Source organism: Trachypithecus francoisi, unplaced genomic scaffold (assembly GCF_009764315.1).
Source record: "Trachypithecus francoisi isolate TF-2019V2 unplaced genomic scaffold, Tfra_2.0 Lachesis_group2, whole genome shotgun sequence".
In the NCBI taxonomy this organism is placed as follows: Eukaryota; Metazoa; Chordata; class Mammalia; order Primates; family Cercopithecidae; genus Trachypithecus; species Trachypithecus francoisi.
In genome coordinates, this window is record NW_022681465.1 from 54933503 (window position 1) to 54957601 (window position 24099).

At 34.7% G+C, this 24099-nt stretch overlaps 1 protein-coding gene across 8 annotated transcripts in view; it reads left to right on the forward strand.

Moving 5' to 3' along the window:
- SSBP2 (single stranded DNA binding protein 2) overlaps positions 1-24099 on the forward strand; it is a 336738-nt gene that overhangs the window by 285229 nt on the left and 27410 nt on the right. For all 8 annotated transcript variants that reach the window (XM_033179240.1, XM_033179242.1, XM_033179238.1 and 5 more), the window contains 4 exons: positions 5416-5464; positions 17516-17551; positions 19414-19468; positions 23613-23683. In XM_033179240.1, coding sequence (XP_033035131.1) covers positions 5416-5464; positions 17516-17551; positions 19414-19468; positions 23613-23683 — 211 coding nt within the window. The remainder of the gene's footprint in view (positions 1-5415; positions 5465-17515; positions 17552-19413; positions 19469-23612; positions 23684-24099) is intronic.

Sequence of the window (24099 nt, forward strand, 5' to 3'; positions counted from 1 at the left end):
TCTATCTATCTATCTATATATCTTTTGCTTTGTTGGGACTACTGTCAACACAGGAAGAATTCTCTCTGGTGATATACTATAATCTCTATTAAAGAACTTTCCATAGTATAGGATGAATTTTGTTTTGAAAAATTCCAGACACACTTAGATAAGGAGTAAACTAAAATATTTATTGGAATCATCTTTCCAACCCAAAGAGAGTAGTTTGTTTCTATCAGCCAATATAATGTAGTTTGTTAAGAAATTTTTATTTTTCATTCCAGCTTGCCCTCCAAGTCTTATATACACAAGGTGCTTGTTAGTGACTTTCATTAATTCACAAGAGGATCAGTTTCATGTTGTGGCCTAAAGAAAATTTACCAAAAATAAGGAAAGTGTTCCATATACGTTTGTGGGTGTCTCCTGAAATATGTTTCCATCAGTTCGTGTTCTGATTACTTATATATCAAATTAAACAACTCTGCCATCATTTAATGGCATTGAAGATATACTGTGAAATAAGCACTTTTGATCTATGTAGGATTTTTTTTAAGCTTCTGAAACCATTTTCATGGAAAGCAAATTTGCCTGAAATAGAAAATAGGTTAATAGGTGGGTACCAGCTAGGCTTAAAACTAACAGAACAGGGGGAAAGTAGGTCAGATTTTCCTATCACGTCTTTTTACTTTTAAAGTAAAAATGGATACACATGAAATCTGACTCTTCTTAAATTCCTCAAAGGCTTGGCCTTGTATTAATGGTTGCTTCAAAAAGAGTGAGTGGCATTTTCTGCTTATTATGTCAAAAGCTGAAGCTCTTACCAATAGGATGGAGATATATATAAAATGTACTCACTTGAGATTCTTACTTTAAAATGCAGATGTTAAGGGGTATAATATTGAATACTAGGTATAAATGTAAGGAGTATGTATTTTGAATACCATGATCACCCCAGAATGATCATTCAATAAGAATGTATCTAATATCATTTGTACATTACTCTGCATTATAATTGGTCATACAGCCAACTTTAAATCCACTTAGTTTTGCTTGTTCAGAGAAAAAAAATTGTTTTTATGTGACCATTGAGAGATTAAAATAACTGCTTCCAATTGTCTAGTTTCTTTCTCAGATATACTTAAGCATATACATGTACATGCATTTAATTTCCTAGACTATGGAGACTAAAAATATGGCCGAAATTTTTAATATGATTACTTTTTGTTGATATTTAGGTTTGGGTGTCTTATTTAAGTTTAATGCCCAGATACTTTTAAGTATTTTTGATTACATAATATTTTACTATTAATATAATATTTCTTTGTAAAGAACCTTTAAGCCTGGCAGACTCTGATCTCCATTTTTTGTTACTATTTTCTTTTATGTAAGGTTCTATATACCATTTTTAGTTTTCTATAAATCAGGATTCCTTCAAGGACAATGAAATGTGAATATTTACATTTTTACACTTGTAAATATTTTCCTCTAGTAGGGAAACTTCTCAAGCATGAACGCTCTATAAGAGTATAACTATTATATTGATATTGGCCCCAAAAAAGCAAAGGTTTGTTTAGAGACATAAAAAGTGAAACACATTATCTCCGTTGCACTCAATAGGGTAAGCTTTATTGAAATTCATTTTGTAATTTATTATCTTTAAAACAAAGTCTAACTGTAATGCATACACACAGTATTCCTAACGTATTTGTAGCTTCATGTCATTAAGGAATTTTGCATATTCCTTAAAAATTGAAGAAAAAGACATTAGAAGGGTGTTACCTTAAGCTCTGTCTTGAACTAACTAAACTATTTAAATAACAAAAATATGTATGTGTTAGGAGTTAGGAGGAACATACCAGAGACTCATATCTGGATAATTTTTCTTTAGCTTGTCATTTTTTCTCATTTGCCGTAAGAGTAGGATGACAATAAAAAATTCCCAACCCTGGTCACTAAAGTAATTAAATACTATATTCTAACTGACAGCTGTTTTTGTTTATTGCAGAATAAATCATTTGGAACTAAATTTGGTAACTTTATTGTTTAAAAAACTTTGTTTTCATGCTCTAAACTTAGGATAAATTATATTGTGTCACTTAAAAACTTACTTTCTATGTTTCTGTAACTAGTATCTTAGAAGCAAAAGCTAAATTTAAGTAATTTAAAGTAGCATTTATAAGTTATGACCAAAATATAAATTTTTAATGCATTGTAGATAATTGTTTAAAGGAAATTTGAATAATCATGTAGTTCTAAATTAAATACATTTTTACAAGTTGCCAAAGAAGTTAGGATTTAGTATTAAAGCACCCCGAACTCAACTTTGTATACGTTTCTATTAAGCAATACTAAGAAGCCAAAAGGATTTCAGAGGATCTTCTTGTTCTATATTATATCCTACAGAATTATGAAGTTTGTGTAGTTATCATTTTGAAATAAAATGATAATGAATAACAGAAGAAAGAGGATTTTTCAGGCCAGGCATGGTGGCTCATGCCTGTAATCCGAGCACTTTGGGAGGTCAAGACAGGCGGATCACTTGAGGTCAGGAGTTTGAGACCAGCCTGGGCAACATATATGGAGACCCCATCTCTACTAAAAATACAAAAATGAGCCAGGCATGTTGACAGGTGTCTGTAATCCCAGCTTCTTGAGAGGCTGAGGCACGAGAATAGCTTGAGCCCGGGAGGTGGAGGCTGTAGTGAGCCGAGATCCTGTCACTGCACTCCAGCCTAGGTGAAAGAACCCAAACCAAAAACAAAAAAAAAAAGAGAGAATTTTTCTCTTTGGTAATAGTGATTGATTTGGTTTCATCAAAATCAACCTGCTTACCAAAAAATTCAGGCTTCTCCACCCAGGTCGGAGTGCTGTAGCACGATCTCAGCTCACTGCAACTTCTGCCTGTCCAGTTCAAGCAATTCTCCTGCCTCAGCCTCCTGAGTGGCTGGGAGCACAGGCATGCACCACCATGCCCGGCTAATTTTTGTATTTTTGTATAGATGGAGTTTTGACATGTTGCTCAGAATGGTCTTGAACTCCTGAGCTCAAGTGATCCACCCGCCTCGGCCTCCCAAAGCTTTGGGATTACATACATAAACTACCATGTCCAGCCTCTCTTCATTTTTAAATGAGGCTAACATGATTCTACTTCAAACCATACTTATATAGAAATTTTCATTCAAAATGATTCCTATGTTATAGTTTATAAATTACTTTCTTAATAATACTGAGGGCCCTCAAAAGGAGTGGGAATTACTGAGCTTAAGTAGTTGTTCTAATAGAACTGCTCCCTACTGTAACCCTCACTTTATATAAAACACTTGTGAAACTTAAAGTATTTTCAAACACAATGATAATGTTAGGAGAAATTTAACTTATCCATGTGAATTATTAATACTTAATAGTAAAATGAAATTTATTATGAAATACATAGTATGTTGGAACTAGATTGGTATTTATCAAATTGAAATATATAATGTTATGACATAAATGTAACATTTAATTTAATACAATTAAATTAAATATTTAATATTTTAACATTTAGGTTAGCATGTTTAACGTTAGACAAATTTGAAAATAAAAATACTTTATTATATTTATGCATTTTATTCATACAGTACTTGTTTGATTATGATATTTCAAAATTATAAGGTTATCTACATAACATTATTACATATAAATTTTGCCAGGATCTGCATATGGTGTACTTTTATGTTGTTTTAAGATAAATGTTCTCAAGTTTTTTTTACTGTGTTTTATTTAACATTAAAGAAATCATATGAATGTACCTTACTACCCAAATGTTTTACTTGGTCAACACATATCTTATGTTTTACCTTAGATTCTATCCATTGGGACACTGAATCCTATAAGTAAAATCATTTTTCTAAAGTGTTCCAGTAATTAATTGTAAAGTCATCATCATCATCATCATCATCTTGGAGAGGCAACAATTTCCAAAAAAAATCAATACAAATGCCCCTCACCTTCTTTATCCCTATGCACAACATTTTATCAAGTCCCCACTGGTATCTTCTATACCTTAAACTGAATTGGGAAAAAATTCCACTTGGGCTTTCCTAATAGAGCCCAGGGACAGGACTCATTCCCTTCCCTGCTGCTCACACCCCTAGGGAATCTCAAAACGAAACTAAAAATAGTTCTAAATATTCCATGCAAATATGGGTAATATAATAACTAACTTGCACAGCCTCTTTATCTAACATTTAGAACTAGCTTGTCCAACCCGTGGCCTGTGGGCCGCATATGGCCCAGGATGGCTTTGAATGTGACCCGACACAAATTTTTAAACTTTCCTAAAACATTACGAGATTTTATTTGTGATTCTTTTTTTTTTATTAGCTCATCAGCTGTCATTAGTGTTAGTGTATTTTGTGTGTAACCCAAGACAATTCTTCTTCCAGTGTGGCCCAAGGAAGCCAAAAGATTGGACACTCCTGATTTAGAATTTTAGGTTTAAAGTCTCTAGAATCAAGGGATTTTTTAATTAAAAATTTTCATTGTCATAGTGATTCAAAGGAAGGGGAATTTTAAATGACCCTAATTAGAGGAGACTGACAGTAGTCTGCTTTTCATAAAACAGTATTTATTCAGGTACACAACTTAGTACTAAAGCATCAGGACAAGAGACCTTTTTGATTTAACTAATTGGGCATTAATTTTGCTTCAAAAGCTCTGTGTCCTTATAAGCTGTGGAATACAGAACATTCTTCTTTACTCTAAAATGAAGTAATATATTGGCGTAGATTATCTCCCATTTTTTCTAGGATTTACTCTGGCCACTATCTGGACTGAAATTATGAGAACAAGAAATGGGATTTCCCGTTTAATAGTAACTAAATCATCAGTAGCATTGAAAGATAGATTAATAAATATATAAAGTAATCTGTGATACTCTGTGGTTTTTTAAAAGGTGTCAACTTTAGATACCTTTTATGTATCTTTATTTGCTTATCGCTTAATAAGAGCAATCATTTCACATATATTGATGTTTTACAAATTTTATTTTGAATGAGATACAGGAAGCTCTTATATTGATATCACAAGATTATAGTTTATATTTGGTTCATAACACTTTTCACTGCAGAAGTGTGTTTTATAATTTCAATATATGTATATATTTACTCCTATGAGTGATTACCATCTTTATAACAATAACCATTTAATATTAACATAAGACTGGGCTTTCTAAAAGCAGTTCAATTTGGGAAGAAAACTTTTCCATGGGAGGATAAAATTGGGGGACTTAATTAATATAAAAAGGTATTAAAATAAATATAAAGAGAGTAATTTCAGTGCCAAACTAGAACTGTATGGTAACCGAATTGTAAATGTTAATATTTTATGATTTGTCATTGATTATTGTGAAACATTCAAAGCATAGGTTAAAATTTCATTTATCAAATTGTTTTGTAGGGGTCCAGGTGGTGGTAGACCTTGGCCAAACCCAACAAATGCCAATTCAGTGAGTATATATATATATTTTTTTAAAGTATTTTGCATTTTGTAACATTTAACAAAAATCACAAAAACATTTTGCTTTTTGAAAACCTTGCAGGTGGTTGTAGTAACCTTTTTTTAAGTAATCATTCAAAAAGAAGTTTAATATATATTTTAGAAAAAGATGCATAATTTTTTGAAATTACATAATTTTCTTTCATTTCAAGGTCTAATATAAACATGCATTCTGTTGTCAACAAGCCTTTCAAAAATAAAAATTGAAATAGTGTGACTTAAGTATATACTACAATAGCCTATAAATAGCGATCTGTGTCACAAAATGGTTTCATCTCCTAAAATAACTATTAATAATCACTAAGTTGCCAAATACTATCAACTTCTGTTAGAAGAAGTCAAATTATTATGATTTCATTTGCTATATCAGTTACATCTAGGTTTACTTCCTTGTTGCCCCAGAAAGCATTCCCACATTTACCTTGTACCTGTTAGCTAAATTGCCATCCTTGTACATCTCTATGTATACCTGATATCTTGGGAATTTTCTTTATATATTTGTTGCAGTGGTTTGATGGCACAAATAGTTATCTATCTTAATAATGTCACAGAAATATATGCACAGGTTGAAAATTAAGCTATCGGTCTTAAAATTAATATGATTTTAATGTTGTGATCCTGGAGATGTTTTCCTCCTTGTCTTTAAACCTTGAGTTCTTCGATATGTGAGAGAAGCCTGCCATGTACATCTGTGTAGTATGTGCACTGCACAAAGGTTCCTGGGTCAAGGGAGTCAGTAGGAGAATGAAATACAACCTGTGATCCCCTTGTGAAGTCAGTGGTCATCTACCCAAAGAGGATGCCTTTTGCTAATATGTACAAAGGTATCTTCATTGGCTAGCAGTGGCCTTAATGTTAAATGAATATCAAACTGATCCAATGTTTAAGGTTAGGGTATAGGAAGAATCATCCTAAATCCATTACTATTTTAAAGCGGGAATCACTTTCAGCTCAAATAAATAACTGTCATATATTTTTTTAAATGTTAATTTATGTTCTCTGCTTTTCTCTTAATTTTAATAGCTGTGATGTTTGCTAAGTAACTGAAATTATTTGAAGTGAAAAGAATGATGTTGCTTCCATTTGAGTCTTCAGTGTACTATTTAATTTCAACAAACCTTTCTTCTAAAATAGTGTCCTGCCAGATTGTGTTGGAATAGAATACCTTTACACCTTCAAAATTCTTTTAGTTTGCTTATATGCTTTAGAAGAGTTTGCTTCTTACTATCTGTTAGCTTCTTACTATTTGACTTAACGAATTCATTCAAGATTTCACTTTAAAATGAAAAGTGTCTAGCAGGTCAAGATAATTTATTTTAACTTCGTATTTAAATACCCATAATCAGAATGCAAGAAAATCTTTTTTGTAACACAGAAAGCTCCAACAGTCTTCCCAGTGCCAGAATCTGGAAAGAATATCCATTATCTGCATGTCTTATGAAGCTAGATGGAAAAGCACAACCAGTGGCTCACCTTAACTATGTAAACCTTCCCACCTAGAAGCACAAAAACCCTTCTCATATTCCTCATTGTCAGATCAGCCAGTCATCGCTTTACTGCTCATTGCAGGCAACCAGAGTACAAATCACACCCACCACTACCCACCTCTATAAGTACTTTCTTTTACATACTCATCCAAAGATTATATCTCCCACAAGGCACCTAGGAAGGTAGACAGGGTTTGAGCAGTTGATATTGACAAGGATGTTGCATCGTACCAATGGGGTATATTATCCAAGTAAACAGTATAAATGAGAAGAGAGCTCTGTGTTCTGATGACTTTTAGTTTTTTAGGTACTCCATCTCTTTAGGATTTCATAGCGCTGGGCACTGTGAGGAGGAGAATGCGCTGTAACACATTAGCAGTTCTGCATTATTTTAGACCCTGAGAAACATTAGCAATTAGGGTAAAAGCTGTACACATCCACCTGCTGTCCACCAGTCTGAAATGGGCATTTGATCAGCACACGTGTAGGCAAGTAATGGAGCTGAAAGCAGTCTCCTCCATGAATATATATCAATTGTGCAAACATCTACCCTTACTCAAAGTATGTGAATAGGGAAAAGAAGTGGAGGAAGCCTATCGTTTTCTTTTAGAAAGAGAAAGTAGTCATCATTCTGAGCATGCAAAGGAAAAGTATGCCTCTGAAAATGACCATTATAAGAACAAGGAAAAAAAAATCATAGATAACGGATGACTTTCTAGCAAAGACATAGGGCTTCTATGAAACAGAAGCAAAAAGTATTAAGGAGGTATTTTTCCCCCAAAACCATTGATCATTTTGTGGTGACAACTTATCCAAATTATGTTGAATTCCAAGTTTCTTAGACTTCCTGCCCATATTTAATATTAAGACACTTTTCAGTTTGTATCACTACAGTTAGTCTCTGACTCCTCAAGGCAGCATATTAAAGTAGTTGTTTTGTTTTTGCTGTTTTCAAATGTTCTGTTTACTATTTTTTCTTTTAAATGTTTATTTTGAAATAACTTCAGATTTAAACATTGCAAGAGTACTACAAAGAATTTCCATATGCCCTTCACCCAGATTCCCAATTGTTAATGTCTTACCATATTTGCTTTATGATTTTCTCTCTTTACATAAACATATTTTTAAACTGTTTAAATTTCCTGAAACATTATCCCTAAATGCTTGCATGTATATTTCCTAAAAAACTAACATATAATTTTTATAACCCCAGTAAAATGATCAAAATCAGGAAATCAACTTTTTTTTTTTTTTTGAGGCGGAGTCTCGCTTTGTCGCCCATGCTGGAGTGCAGTGGCGAGATCTCGGCTCACTCACTGCAAGCTTCGCCTCCCGCGTTCACGCCATTCTCCTGCCTCAGCCTCCCAGCCAGGCGCGCACCGCCACGCCCGGCTAATTTTTTGCATTTTTAGTAGGGACGGAGTTTCACCGTGTTAGCCAGGAGGGTCTCCATCTCCTGACCTCGTGATCCGCCCGCCTCAGCCTCCCAAAGTGCTGGGATTACAGGCATGAGCCACCGCGCCCGGCCAGGAAATCAACTTTGATGTAATGCTATTTTCTAATCTATAGATCTTATTCAGATTTCACTAATTGGCCCAATAATCTTTTCTAACAAAAGAAAATCTGAATTTACTTGTTACATTCATCCTTCATGTCTCTTTGTCTCCTTTAACTTGGAGCAGTTTCTCAGCTTGTTTTTGTTTGGGGCGGGAGGTTTGTTTGTTTTCGTCTTTCTTAACCTTAGAGTTAAAAAACTCCAAGCAAGATTATTTAGAATGTCTATAATTTGGTTTTATGTATTTCCTCCTGATTAGATTTAGTTTATACATATTTGTCAGGGATACTACAGAAGTAATTTTGTAGTTTTTGGCCAGGCGCAGTGGCTCACACCTGTAATCCCAGCACTTTGGGAGGCAGAGGCAGGTGGATCACCTGACGTCAGAAGTTCGAGACCAGCCTGGCCAACATGGTGAAACCCCATCTCTACTAAAAATACACCGGGTGTGGTAGCAGGCGCCTGTAATTCCAGCTACTCTGGAGACTGAGGCAGGAGAATCACTTGAACCCAGGAGGCAGAGGTTACAGTGAGCCGAGATTTTGCCATTGCATTCCAGCCTGGGCAACAAGAGTGAAATTCCGTCTCCAACAAAAAAAAAGAAAAAAAATGTGTTTTTCTCATCATTTCAGGAGACACATGATGATTTGTCCCATTATTGTTCATCTTAATTTTGATCATTTAGTTAAGGCGGTGCTTGTCAGGCTTCTCCACTATAAAATCACTATTTTATTTTTCCTCTTGTACTTATTAACTTAGAGACACACTTTGAATGTATAGTAAGTCTCCTCTTCCTCCTTATACTTTGGACATCTATTGATGTCCATCTGCTGTTTTGGACATCTATTGATGATTCTTGCCTGAATCACTTTTTTACTTCGTTGATTGTCAAATGGATATTTTGAATTCTGTCTTTTCTTCTCCATTTATTAGTTAGCTAACTATAACAGTTGTTTTTTCTTTTCCATTCATATTCATTTATGTATATAAGATATATTCATGAATTATTTTATTCTCTGTGTTTAGGATGCTAAAATTGTTCCAAGTTTTCCCTTTTAAGCTGGATCACTTAACCTTCTAACATGTCCCTATTATTTTCTGAGCACTTTGAAGCTCTTTTTATATTTTCCCACTTTTAGCCCTGGAAACAGCCACTTCTTTAAGGAGCTTGGGGTTCTTTCAGTGGATATTGGTATTTAGAACCCACTAGAGTAATACAACTTTTAGACCCTCTCAACTAACAGAACTAGGAAATATATCTATGTGTATACACATAGCCACACATATCTATACCTTTACCTCATGTGCATGAGTGCACACTGATGCTTCCATTTCAGTCCATCCCTACAGGGTTCAGTCTAGCCTTTCTACTTTCCATGTTTGTAAGTCACTTCTCTGAAAGTATGAAACCTGTTTGTCATTATCCATAATATATGTGTTTATTGCCTAATCTTTGTCCACAATTTTGTCATATAAAAGTGTTTTGGTCAAAAATATTTGTGGCAGTCTTTTATATGACAGCAGGAAAAACATTTTTAAGGGCAAACTCATATTTTTAATTCCGAATAAAAGTTATGATTTTTATTTTTAATTTTCTTACCTCTGAGCATTATAGTCAGTATTGGTCTCAGATTCTTACTTAGAGGTTTATTTATAAACTCCCTAATTATAACTTTTCATTTTTCATCTTTATTACAAAGGATTGTGATCTTTGGTTTGGCTAAGCAGCAGGTTCTGATCATTATCAAGCATTTTATTGAAAATAGACACTTTTTGATTACAAGGTCCAGAAAACCAACCAAACTAGACTTGTACTGAAAAAGAGTATTACTGGATCATATCTCTGAAAAGTCCAGGTATATTTTTGGTTTTGAGCACATTTGGTTCCAGAAGTTTAAATAATGTCATCCTGAGTCCCATCCAAGCCACATGGAGAAAAAATAAGGCAGAAATAGTTCACCAAAGAAAATTAAAGGAATGGATAGTAAAAGAGGGGATAGGCAGAAACAACAAATGTTCAGTGTAGCATTGTATTCATTAATTCGCTTACTTGTCAGAGGAAAAAGAGAAATTCCTTTAAGGAAAATATAAGAATCTATTAATAGTGATTAAGCCTAAAGGAAATATGAACACATTACTCCAAATAGGCTCTGCTCTATACAAATAGGTGCTCATTTTTTTAAAAAAGCACTAAAATGTAGTAGAATTTTTTAATTTCATGTGGCACAGATAATGTCTTGATATTATCTTCCCTTATTTCTAGTAAACCAGTGCTTGTAAGATAGCTTTAAACTTCACAGTTGAAGAAAGGCACTTATCTAAAATGTTACAGATCATTTAACAAAATGAAAGCCCTCTGCCCTCTACCAGAGCACCACAATTATGGGTATTGGGACTCAGAACATTTCAGAATATTTGGATTCTCATCACAGCTTTTGAGTGATCTGTCTAGATTAGCCAGACAGTATGTGTGGCCCTTAATTTTATTCTCTGTCAAATAATAAGTTCTTCAAATTCTGTGTTTCTGACTTTCTAGTCCTCTATTTTTGCTTATCTTCTACATCTTCATTTTTACCTTTCACTTCATCTTAATAGGTATTTGATATAAAGTATAGGGTAGGGTTAGAAGGAGGATTTAGGATAAAGAGAAGGAAAGAGTTGAAGGTGATTTCAACTCTTTGAATCCAGGTAGCTGGGAGAATGGGAATAACACAACTGAGCTAGGATCATAGGAAAAGCAGCAGGTGTAGAGGTAGGCAATGAGGTTTGGGGGCTTTGGTTTTTGTTTTTTTGAACGTTAAATTTGAAGTATTTGTGGGACACCTTTGCTTCTTCTACAATGTCTAATGCGTATTTCTTTCCTTATGCTTGACACGTTATAATTAGGATCTGTGATGTTCAACCTCAGCCAGGTCCTCCCTGATGCTTTACCAGCAGTTTGTTTTTTTCACTCTTCCTTAGCTACTTTTCTTGTCCTCCTCAGTGAATACTATTGCAATTCTTTATTCTCATTCTGCACCTACATTATGTTTGGCCCCTTCTCTATAGGCTAAAATTGTGTCATATTTTACAGAGGAGAAGAAGAGACCATTAGATCCACATTTCTTCAGATTCTGCCCCTTACTTCCAATGTTATCAGACCTTTAGTCACCCTTCTTTCTTCTTACCTCCGAAATAGAAATATATATATATTTTTTCAATTCTGACCCTTCTATCTGTTCTCTCTCTCTCATTTATTTATTTATTTTTAGATGTAATTTTGCTCATGTCACCCAGACTGAAGTGCAGTGGCACAATCTCGGCTCACCGCAACCTCCACCTCCCAGGTTCAAACGATTCTCTTGCCTCAGCCTCCCGAGTAGCTAGGATTATAGGCACCAACCTCCATGCCCAGTTAAGTTTTGTATTCTTAGTAGAGACAAGGTTTCACCATGTTGGCCAGGCTGGTCTCAAACTCCTGACCTCAGGTGATCCACCCACCTCAGCCTCCCGAAGTGCTGGGATTACAGATGTGAGCCACTACGCCTGTCCCTATCTATTCTCTTTATTCTATTTCTTGTTACTTCTTTGCATATCCTACTCATTCACTCTTTCAGATGAGTCTTTATATTCCTTTCCATTGACTGGAACTTTCCTCTAGTGCCGTGCCGTGAACAAAATCCCAAGACAACCTGAAAGCCCTAGTTCTCCACTCCTCTAGAGTTGGGAGGGGTTACCACTACAAAACTTCTCTCAACCCTTCCTCAGTCTCCAGCCACCATCCCATGTCTCCCACACTTCCACTCCCTCACCACCTTCTCCTAGATAATTAATTTCTTGGCCTTTCTGTCTTTTTCATCACCATGTGGCAATGAAGTGCCTGAAACATAACAGGTAATGAATGGAAGTTTATTGAATTTACTTCTCAACCCATTTCAATTCCCATGAAAGTCCTATTCTGAAGGTTATTAGTGACTTTCTACTTCCCAACCAAACACAGTGACTTACTTTCTGTCCTCATCGTACCGAACTTTTGAGATATTTGACTCCTTGGTTTTGTCTTAGTATCTTTTCTTTTTTCAGTTTAATAATGTTTCTTTAGTTTTCCATATATTTATTACTTTTTTATTATTTACTTTTAGGTGTACCACAGAAATGTAAAAAGCTTAAAAGCCTGTTAGCGTTCAAGAATAAACCCAGTTTAGATATTTCCTAATCACTGCATCCACCTCCTTCTTAAAAAATCTAGCTTGCTTGACTTTTTATATTTCTCCTGATTTTCATGCAGTCACATATCCACCATTCTCTCTCTCTCTCTTTTTTTTGAGGGAGTGGGTCAGGACAGGGTCTCACTCTGTTGCCCAGGCTGGAGTGCAGTGGTACAAGTGGTGCAGTCTCAGCTTACTGCAACCTCCACCTCCTGGGCTTAAGCAATCCTCCCACCTCAGCCTCCTGAGTAGCTGGGACTAGAGGCACATGCCACCATGGTTGGCTAATTTTTGTTTTGTTTTGTTTTTTTGCAGAGACAAGGTTTTGCCATATTGCCCAGGCTGGTCTCAAACTCCTGGGCTCAGGTAATCCTCCCGCCTCAGCTCCCAAAGTACTGGGATTACATGTGTGAACTGCCATGCCTGGTCTCCACCCATTCTTAATTGGCAATGTTTTCTAATTATATTTCTTGGCTGCCTTTTTTTTTTTTTTTTTTAAATGTTACCATGTTGTTTCAACTACCAAAAATCTAGTTGAATCCTAGATCAAGTATCTTGTCCAGCACAAAGTAGAAATTTATTCAGTTGAAGCTGTATCCTTAGCCCTGGTCTCTGGTATGTTCTAGACCTGTGTTTCTAAAAGTTTGTTTATCATATCTACCTCAGTGTCTACTGGTGCCTTCAAATCCAATAATCAGACATTTCCCCAAACCTGCCCCAGTTCCTGAATTCCCTATGTATAAATGAGTAGCACCATCATCTACCCAGTCACCAAGTTGAAAACCTAGGAATTATCTTAACTTCTTCCTTTCTTTGTCTGCCATACCCAGTCTGTCACCAAGCTCTGCCAAGTACTTTGTGAAATGACCCTCAGATTCTCCTACTCCTGCTTATCTTCATCAGCACTGCCTATCACTCTTTATCATCTCTTGCCTGGATTTTTTCCAATGGTCTTCTAACTTGTATTCATATTCCATGATGCCTCTAGATTTATTTCTCCAAAACATAAATTTAGGGCCAGGTGTGGTGGGTCATGCCTATAATCCCAGCACTTCAGGAAGCTGAGTCAGGAGGATATCTTGAGGCCAAGAGTTTGAGTCCAGCTTGGACAACAAAATGAGGCTCTGTCTGTACAAAATATTTAAAAATAAAAAAAGATGTTAAAAACATACATTTGAACGTGTCTCTATAAAACCCATGACTCCTTACTTCCTACAGCATAAATTCATTCATAGTCTGACTGTGCAGCCTCACCCTTTACCACAACCCCCTATAAGCCCCACACTATAGCAGCTATACACCATAGCATAGCATTTTCCGAATAAACCATGATTTCTTTTCTTTCTTTCTTTGTTTTTTATAGCAGTTCTTCTCTTTGTCTTTCTGATGGGCATCTACTCTCTGTAAGTCCCAGCTGTCCAGCTCAAATATGTCTTCTGTACCCACATGGTACTTCTACCTATATTGTTATATTTTACATCCTTTACACTACTAGTCCTAGGGCTAGGAGCCCAAATGCTGATTTTTAATAAAGACATCAAAGACTATGAAATAGAAACAGCATATGCCAAAATTAAAGAGCTTGACAGGGCAAAAAATTGAAAAAAATTGAACAACTAGTTGAGATAACATTTTAAAAAGTATTTTTAAATGTTTATTATATTTAACTGTTTGAAGGAATCATGAAGAAGGAGAAATTAAAAATATAAAAGGAGGACAGGTGCAGTGGCTCATGCCTGTAAATCCCAACACTTCGGGAGGCCAAGGCAGGTGGATCACCTGAGGTCAGGAGTTCAAGACCTCAACCTGGCCAACATGGTGAAACCCCATCTCTACTAAAAATACAAAAATTAGCTGGGCATGATAGCATACACCTGTAATCCCAACTACTTGGGAGGCTGAGCCTGGACAATTGCTTGAACCCAGGAGGCAGAGGTTACAGTGAGCCAAGATTGCGCCACTTCACTCCAGCCTGGGCAACAAGAGCGAAATTCCATCTCAAAAAATAAATAAAAAGAATAAAATAAATAATATAAAAGGAGCAAGGACTTAAGAAGGAAATACTTGGGAAAAAGCTACCTTTGGAAATAAATAGAAAGTTTGCTTTTTCCTATCTGGGATGAATACTTGAAAATTTAAATCTGTAAATAATGGAATGTTGAGCTGAAAATGAAGGTAAAGCAAGAGCGCGATAGTTTCAATGTATGACAGGAAGACAGAATATTTACTCAGGATGGTGTCATCACCATGAGTGCCAGCTCACAAGAGTCCATTGTTAAATATTCAGGAATTTCATGAGCTGTTTGTTAAACCACTGTTAGCTTAAAATCTGCCATGTGGAAATATTTATACCACAGTAACTGGCAAATACTATAAATCAGGGCTTTTTGTCCCCCATGAAGTTTACTGGGTTTACTGACACATTACCAGTAAGCTTCAAGGCTTTCATAAAGGCTGAGCCAAAAATGCTTCCAGATATTAGTTAAGATGAGGTGGAAGTTGGAGAGCACGATTACATTTTGGATCTTGTCAACCTTGTTCTGTGTTTCTCTCCAGGAAATCTGTGCTTTAAAACAGAAAGATTGGCTGGCTAGAGGGTGATCAAAGAAATGGAAATTAACAAAGTAGGCTTTATGATATAAATTTAAGACATTGGAGCGAGAAATAAAATGTTGACAGTGCCACAAAGCAGGGGCAGAGGCTATTTAGTCATAAACTAATAGAGAAATAATGTACTAAGTAAACATGGTGGAATTGTGATCCTAGAAAACCCTGGTTGGAATATAGAGTAATTTTTGTAAGTGTCATGAGAAATAAGAAAGATGTCAGGCAAGGGAGTTAGTTGTTCAGTAAAGAGTCCTAGGATATGACCATACTCATAAATGGAGGAGAGGGGAGTATACTGTAAAGTAAAGGAAGGTAGTGAACTGTAAATTCCAAAGATCTAAAGGCTAATTAGATTGTATCTTAAAGTTGCTTAAGAACGATGATAGGCAATGTAGAGTGACAGAAGAACATGAGCCAAGTGCTAAAAACAGAGAGAGATGAAATTGGTCCCAAGAGCCAATAGATAAATTGGTGATTTGGAAAAGGCAGATTCACATGTAAATAAGGAGAAGTAGGCCCGGCACAGCGGCTCACACCTATAATCCTGACACTTTGGGAGGTCAAGGCAGGTGAATCGTTTGGCTCAGGAGTTTGAGACCAGCGTGGGCAACATAGAAAAACTGCATCTCTACAAAAAATTAAAAATTAGCCAGGCGCGGTGGAGCACGCCTTAGTCCCAACTACTTGTGGGGCCAAAGTAGGAGGATTTCTTGAGCTCAGGAAGTCGAGACTGCATTGAGCCGTGTTTGTCCCATTGCACTCCAGCCTGGGTGACAAAAAAGACCTTGTCCCCTCCCAAAAAAATAAGAAGCAGAGGATGAATGGTAGGTAGATAATGAACTGAAGGGGACCCAAGAGAGCAAAGTTGTATTCATTCACTAAATGAAGTAAACGTTTACTGCCTTAAAAAAATCTCGGTACTCAGCAGAATTAATTCTCATCCCTAGTAATGCTGGGCATTCTATCAGTGGCCATCTGCAGTGCTGAATTACTCATAGGCAGACCAAGCAGGGCCTCGGGGATATGTGTTCTGTGCTTAAGGCAAAGCAGGAACACCAAATACGGAGGAGAAAAGCTTTTAAAATAACTTAATATTAAATATTTCCAAAAAATCAAGTAATTATTTATCAAGAGGAAATCACAACTTGGTTGTACTTCCTTATACTTACTTTATGGTTTCATATTATTTTTATGTTTAATTATATGGCAGGTATTGGGATAGAGGGTTTAGAATAGTACAAGCACTAATCTTTTCACTACTCTAAGGGTCCTGTTCTGGCCCTGGCCGTCTGACTTCAAGTAGAGAGTAATCTATTGGTGTTCTTCAGAATAAGACAAAAATATCTGTTATAGATGTACAGCATCTTCATGCAAGTGAGTTAGTAAGCTTGTGTGAAAAAAGAAAATATTTGGATTTAACTTTCACTATTAATATACACACTCAAGGGCTTACTTTTAAACATAGGTTTTCTGGTTTTTCATTTCTTAAATTATCACAGCAATGTGGTATTAATACCTTATCATCTCTAGAAAAGAGCTTGGTGAAAAGCTTGATTTGAAGAGAAAGAGGGAGTTCGTTACCCACATCTGATCCCCACAAATTAATAGTCTTTGGAGACTCGTATTAACAAACTTTTTTTTTGCATTTATTATATTGTTTTCTAGTATCTAATTAGAAAAGGATGGAGAAGTGGTAAGGGCTGTTTATCAAGTATTGACCCATACTGCATGAATGTAGTAGCCTGAACTTGTCTTAAAAAAAAAAAAAAAAAAGTACATAGCTTAGAAATTGTGTGTGTAAAGACTACTGATTTGAAAAATTCTGGTTTCCCATTTTTTATGTACACAAATATATATATATATTTCTACTTACAGAATAAGTAATTAGTATCATGCAATGTGTACAACTTACCTGAAACCAATGTAACTTAAAGCAGTTATTGTGTCTAAAATCCTCTTGACTAAAATCTATCTTCTTTTGTGTAAATCCAAGTTATTATTATTCAGTTTTCCAGTACTTAAACAGATATAAATTTTTTTATCCTTTACTATGCTTTGTGATACATTTTAAAACTTGACAAAAAAATCATGAAATAAATTCATTTTAGGTCAGTGTCCATATTGCTACATGAATCAAAAATTTTTTTGTCCTATTCGTGTTCCAGATACCATACTCCTCAGCATCTCCTGGGAATTACGTAGTAAGTACATTTGGGTTTGTTTGCTCATAAGAATTGATGTTACATTTTATTTGGGCAATGAAATAGTTGTCCAGATGTTAAGAAGACCCCTGTGTATTGGCCAAGAAGTGAACATCTTGAGTTGTTTCATCTGCCAACCTCAGTACATATGTTGATGTTCATTAGTGAAACAGTTATCAATCTGGCCAGAATTGCCCTGAGTACTGTGTTTTACTTCAGCATATGTTTCTGAAAACCAGTACAATACACTCTGTCCAATCATGAAGAGAGTAATCCCCAGTTACACAATAATATGCTTGAAATTGCAGTTCTCCTGGAGAATAATCTACACCCCCATGCAACCCTATGCACCACACATAGTGTCTAAGACATTAAACTTTCCCCCAATCACAAATGAATTAGACGGCAGAATAGTGACTAATAATTTAGAGGAATCATTTCATTTTTTGGTCATTCTTTGAAATTGAGAACACTTATTTTTATCATTATTACTATTTAGTACACATTAAAAGTTTCCAAAAATTCATATCAGTGTGAAGCCAAATTAACAAGTTTTGTATGGCCTCCTGAGCTTACAAGTGACCTTTTAATCATCATCACATTATGATCCTAGCCACATCTCAAGGTCAACATAGAGGAAAATATGTTACACCATTTAGAGGGAAACGCCTAACAGGGAAACAAGGATAAAATGATAACAAGGGAAATCTTTCCTACAGAAATGTTCAGAAGTGGTGGCTAGGTGGAGGGGAAAAAAGGAATTCATAAGAAGAAAATCAGTGAGCATTTCACTCTCCATGGAAATAGTGTTTTATTAACATAGTGAAAAGCACACACTGCTTTGGACCTGTGAACTTAGTGTTCAGTGTTCATGTAAGCTATAAAATTAAGCAAGTCTTTCTTTGCATTTTCTATGAAATAAAAATGAAAGTAAGAAAATTTGTATAAAACCTATTTTTTCTTAAAGTCACTAATGAATAAGGCTGATACATCATTTTATGAAATTATAGACATTTATTTAAAATAAATTTTAAGTTGTGCAAATACAGATATTATTTGAAATAATCGGCAGATCTATAGCCATACCACCCTGAATGTGCCCAATCACATCTGAAATAATTGGCAGGCTGTATCTGTTCCTTCAGAATGAAGTTAAAATTTTGCCATTTAAAAGTTAATTTGATTGCTGTATATAGAGCATCTGAAAAAGCCTAAAACCCATTGCCTGACTTATCTATTTTGGTTATGTGAAATTATTGAATTAACTTTAGAATTACCTAATCTCCATTTCAGTTTGATTGTGTAGCTACAGCCTCAGTAACCCACAGCATTAGTCAACTTTGCCTTTCATTTCTAATTGATGTGATAGTGGAAGGTACAGTGCTCCAGAAACATTGCAATTGATGCTGACAGAAGAAAGAAATGACATCTGTGCATTTTTTTAAAAATATGAATCAATAAGCAGATATCTTCATTTTTAAAGATATTTTCTAAGTCAATATCATTTTAGTTTCCTATAAAACTAAAAATACATATGAATTATTTCTGTTGTATGGATTTTTAAAGGCCCTGTTGAATGGTTTCTTCTTAACTTCATTGTAACTGATATAATTAAGTCATGAATAATGAATTAATGTTACAGGCTCATTGTTTTTGGAAATTTGTCAAAACAATCTCAACATATTTAAGCTAAATTATGTTTTGTAGAATATTTAAATGATTGTGCATTCAAAGAAAATAAATTATAGAGAAAATGTACTTCTGTTCTTATTTTCAAATTGGATTATTATAGATATAAGTCTAACTTCTGTTTTTTCTTATGCAATGCCTTATTTTTACTGAAATTTTGTGTAATTATTTAGGGTCCTCCAGGAGGTGGAGGGCCACCAGGAACACCCATCATGCCTAGTCCAGCAGGTATTGTAATCAAACTAGCCACATGGGTATTTGATTATTAGAATAAAATCACAGACTATAGAAATTGTGCATGAAATAAAGGTAGTAGTAGTCATGTTGTCATGATGGTTAAAGGAGTAGAGGCAGCAGGGTAGGAAGAAATATAGTGTTATTTTAAATAACTATTATCCAGTTAAGCATTTAGAAAATTCCTATGGTGTGTGGGTGTCAGATTTAATCAGGATGAAAACTGCTGATCTATACAAATTGCCCAAAAATGTGTCAAACTTAAAGATTTATTGAGACTGAGAAAACTATCCAAATATTCTAGAATTTAGAAAATTTCTGAATAAATAAAACATTAAATACATGGATTCATTAGGTTTCAAATGCCAAATCAGAGTCATGAGATCTATTATCTTACTAAGATGAAAGAAGGATGAAGACGTACTTACAGTATTATTTACCCTACATGTCTATAAGTATTTATTAGTCAGCTAGTAAATTCACTGTGTAATAATAAAAGTTTTTTAGCTTCTAAACTGAAACATCAATGTTTTCATAATCATTTTATATAATTAAATAATTTTATCCTTTATTTTTGAGACTTTAACACAGACTATTAAATGTGTCTTGAGGTTGTTAACAGTAGAAGACTAAATTGGCACACCTCTCTTAGAAAGTGCTATGATAAAATGTGTCAAGAGCCATGAAAAGGTTCATACCATGTGACTCCATAATTCTAATACTACAAATTAGACAGAGATACAACCCAAGATTTATGTAGAAGAATGTTTATTTGTTATACTCAAGAATAAAACAGTAGACACAAACTTCATGCCTAATTCAATTTTAGTGGAACTATTAAATTAATGTTTAAGGTGTAAGATGGAGTATAATAGAGCCATTATTATTATTATCAAAAATTTGTAATGACATGGAAAAATAAAATCTCATGATTCAGCAATATAATCACAGTTTCATTTGAAACTATAACACAAATCTATAAAGTAGAAAACAAAGAAATAGGCTAAAACTCTATCAGTTATTATTTGGGATGATTAAGTAGATGGGGAATATTAATAATTATAAAATATGTTCGATTATGATGTTTTACTGTTAAACTCATATGTTTTTAACTGGCTTGTTGAAATTAAGATGGAAGCTTGAAATTCAGTATCATTGATCATACCAATAAAAATTTTTAATTTTGAGCCCTTTTAATTTAGAAAAATCATGAACTTGATAATTAATACAAAATTTTACTTTGCTTCACTAACTCCTTGGATGTTTAATGGTCTGTGTCCTGATGGCATCTTCTTGAAAATGATACAATTCATTGAAGATAGAATTATATCACCTGATCATTTTGCCCATATTTACATTCTTACATGGTGAAGTTAATGTTTAATTTATGAAGGTAGCATGTGAATAATAAATGCTTCACTACAAGACTAAAAAAATGTTTTTGGAGCAACACTGAACATTGCAGGCAATAAGTAATCTTACTACATCTTCCTTTCAAACCAGAAATTGCCACAAGTACATGTCCCTAGTCTTTTTGCGTACTCTTTTATGTGTTCATCCTGTGTCACAGTCACTCCTATAATACTCAGCCAGCACCCCACCCACAAGAAAAGAGGTCCCAGGAGGTCCACTTTATTGTAAAGTTTTTCTGTACATAAAAAGAAGTCAGACATTTTCCAGTAAATATATATACACACATACATACATATATATACACACACACACATATATATATATATACACACACATATTTTTTTCTTTGTTGAGACAGAGTCTCTGTCACTCAGGCTGGAGTGCAGTGGAACAATCTCAGCTCACTGTAACCTCAGCCTCCCGGATTCAAGCGATTCTCCTGCTGCAGCCTCCCGAGTAGCTGGGATTACAGGCGTGTACCACCATACCTGGCTAATTTTTGTATTTTTAGTAGAGACAGGGTTTCACCATGTTGGCCAGGCTGGTCTGGAACTCCCAACTTCAAGTGATTCAACCTGCCTTGGCTTCCCAAAGTGCTGGGATTACAGGTGTGAGCCACCTCGCCCGGCCATAAATGCCAATCTTATCCCTCTCAAATTTTTTCTGTAGCAGATGAAATTATATTCTTGATTAGTCTTTAAAATGATAAATTTCTTTTCTTTCTGCATATTTAAAATACATAACCCATCTTCCTTTCACCAAGAGTAAGGCCAATACAGTTGAAAACCCATTTGAAGATTTCCTATGTTTAAAAAGCAATCCAAGATTTTTTTAAGTTAACCGTGTGTGTGATCCAACAGTTAAATTTAAGTTAGCAGTACTTACTGTCTTTAGTACACAAGATGAGTAAGGCATGGTCCCTTTCCTTCTCTCTATGAGCTTATTATATCCTAGTTGGAAGCAGGAGGAAAGAATAAAGCAGTAAAATATTCCTATAATGGAAGGCAGAACTCAGTGGGAGGGGAGCACTCATGCACTTGCAACTACCAGGAAAAAAACCTCACAGAACATATAACATTTGAGATAGCCCTTCAGCAGTGAGTAGAATTGCAGTGTGTAGAGACTGGGCTGTTTGGAGGAAGAAAGAACAAAATCATGGAGGTGGAAAGGTTGGTCACCTGCAGGAAAAAACCAGTAGCCTGGGTTGACAGGAATACAGCACACACAAGGATGTAAAAACAGTTAAGGCCACAAAAGTAGGTTGGGAACTTCCTTAGAATAAACAAATAGGGTCAACCTGAGGTGGGCACTCCAACTTTTTCAACATTATGTTGTATTCAAATAGAAGTAAAATACAGTATTTAGATTTATGGGTCATTGTTGACAGCCAACCAATAAATGACATGAGACCTACTCTGTAAGTAGTGCACACTAAAATAATAAACTTATTAATGTCTAATGAGTAATCACACAGTAAAAGGAAAAGTAATTGCCACTCTATGGTTACTGCCATGAGAAAGTAAATGCTACTTACCTTCTGTCTCGAATCAGCACAAAAATTTTAAACACATCTTTTTCTCAAAATGGGCCTACTGGCCAGGCGCAGTGGCCCATGCCTGTAATCCCAGCACTTTGGGAGGCCGAGATGGACAGATCACAGGGTCAGGAGACCAAGACCCTCCTAGCTAACACAGTGAAACCCCGTCTCTACTAAAAGTACAAAAAATCAGCCGGATGTGGTGGCACGCACCTGTAGTCCCAGCTACATGGGAGGCTGAGGCAAGAGAATCGCTTGAACCCGGGAGGCAGAGGTTGCAGTGAGCCAAGATCATGCCACTGCACTCCAGCCTGGGCAATAGAGCAAAACTCCCTCTAAAAAACAAAATAAAATAGGCCTACTACATTATATTTAAGAAAATTATATAATATGGAAACATAGAACACCATAATGTATCATTTATATTTTCTCAGTGTAAAATATTTAGCCTTTCACTCTAGGTTTTATATTATAAAAACATGTGTGCTCAGAGACTTAATTAGAATTAGCTAACAGGCATGAAAAATAAATTTTTTAAATACTGCACAATGTTACATATATTTATATGGATATGTAGTACAGATATTTTTACTACAATAAATCAAAAATAAAGTGAGTGAAAACATTTCATCAGAAATTTTGCTGGAAGAAGCTGGCTTTTAGTTCAAGCAAGAGAATTACATTATTCTAATTGTATATGCTTACTCTAATCTTTTTCTTTTGGAATTAAGCCACGATAGTCCACCAGTTTTCACTAATTATTAAGTAAAAAAGCTGTTTTTTAAATTTGTATATAGGAAACTTAAGGAAATAAAACTGAAAAGCGACTGAATCTGAATTTTAAGAGATATTATATATTATATATACACACATACACACACATATAATTGCTTGAAGTGAAGAAGTATCTTTTTTTAAAAGAAAAACTTTACTGTAATTTTTAAAATTTCTAATATTCCTTTTACATTAATTATTGAAGTGATTATTCCTCATACCTAATTTATGGCCTCAGAATGATAATTTTGGGGTCAGAAAATGACTGGGTGTTTGTTTTTAGTAATGACAGTTTCAAGTGTTGCAGCTTATATAGAGAGGTGTATGTATGCAAACCATCTTTGATCGTTACTTTGTGATGAATTGGGTATAGATTCTGAAGAAATATTTTAATTAAGTAATATTTTGTTTCAGATTCAACCAACTCTGGCGATAACATGTATACTTTAATGAATGCAGTACCTCCTGGACCTAACAGACCTAATGTAAATATGAATTTTTTAAATTTTTGGAATATATTTGAAGACTTTCAAACTCTGAGTGCATTCCATGTCCTGTATGTTGTTTAAACTTTATATTTTATTATCCAAGAGCTTATTAGATATTCAAAAAGTCAAATTCTTTTCTCTGAGCTGGGTTAAAAAAATAGTACACATATATAACAGAGACTTTATATCAATATAATTTAAAAGTAATTATACGTTAGTTTCATCTTATTTTATTGTAAATAATGATATATACTACTTGAAAATGACAGGTTATATATAATCATTTATATTAACCTCATTTTTAGCATCACTAAGCTTTTTCATTGTGATCTTTTTTGTCCTGATAAACTTGAAAATAAAGGAGGAAATTGGTTATGCTTGTTTTTTTAAGAATATGAAATCTAGAGTTTAAA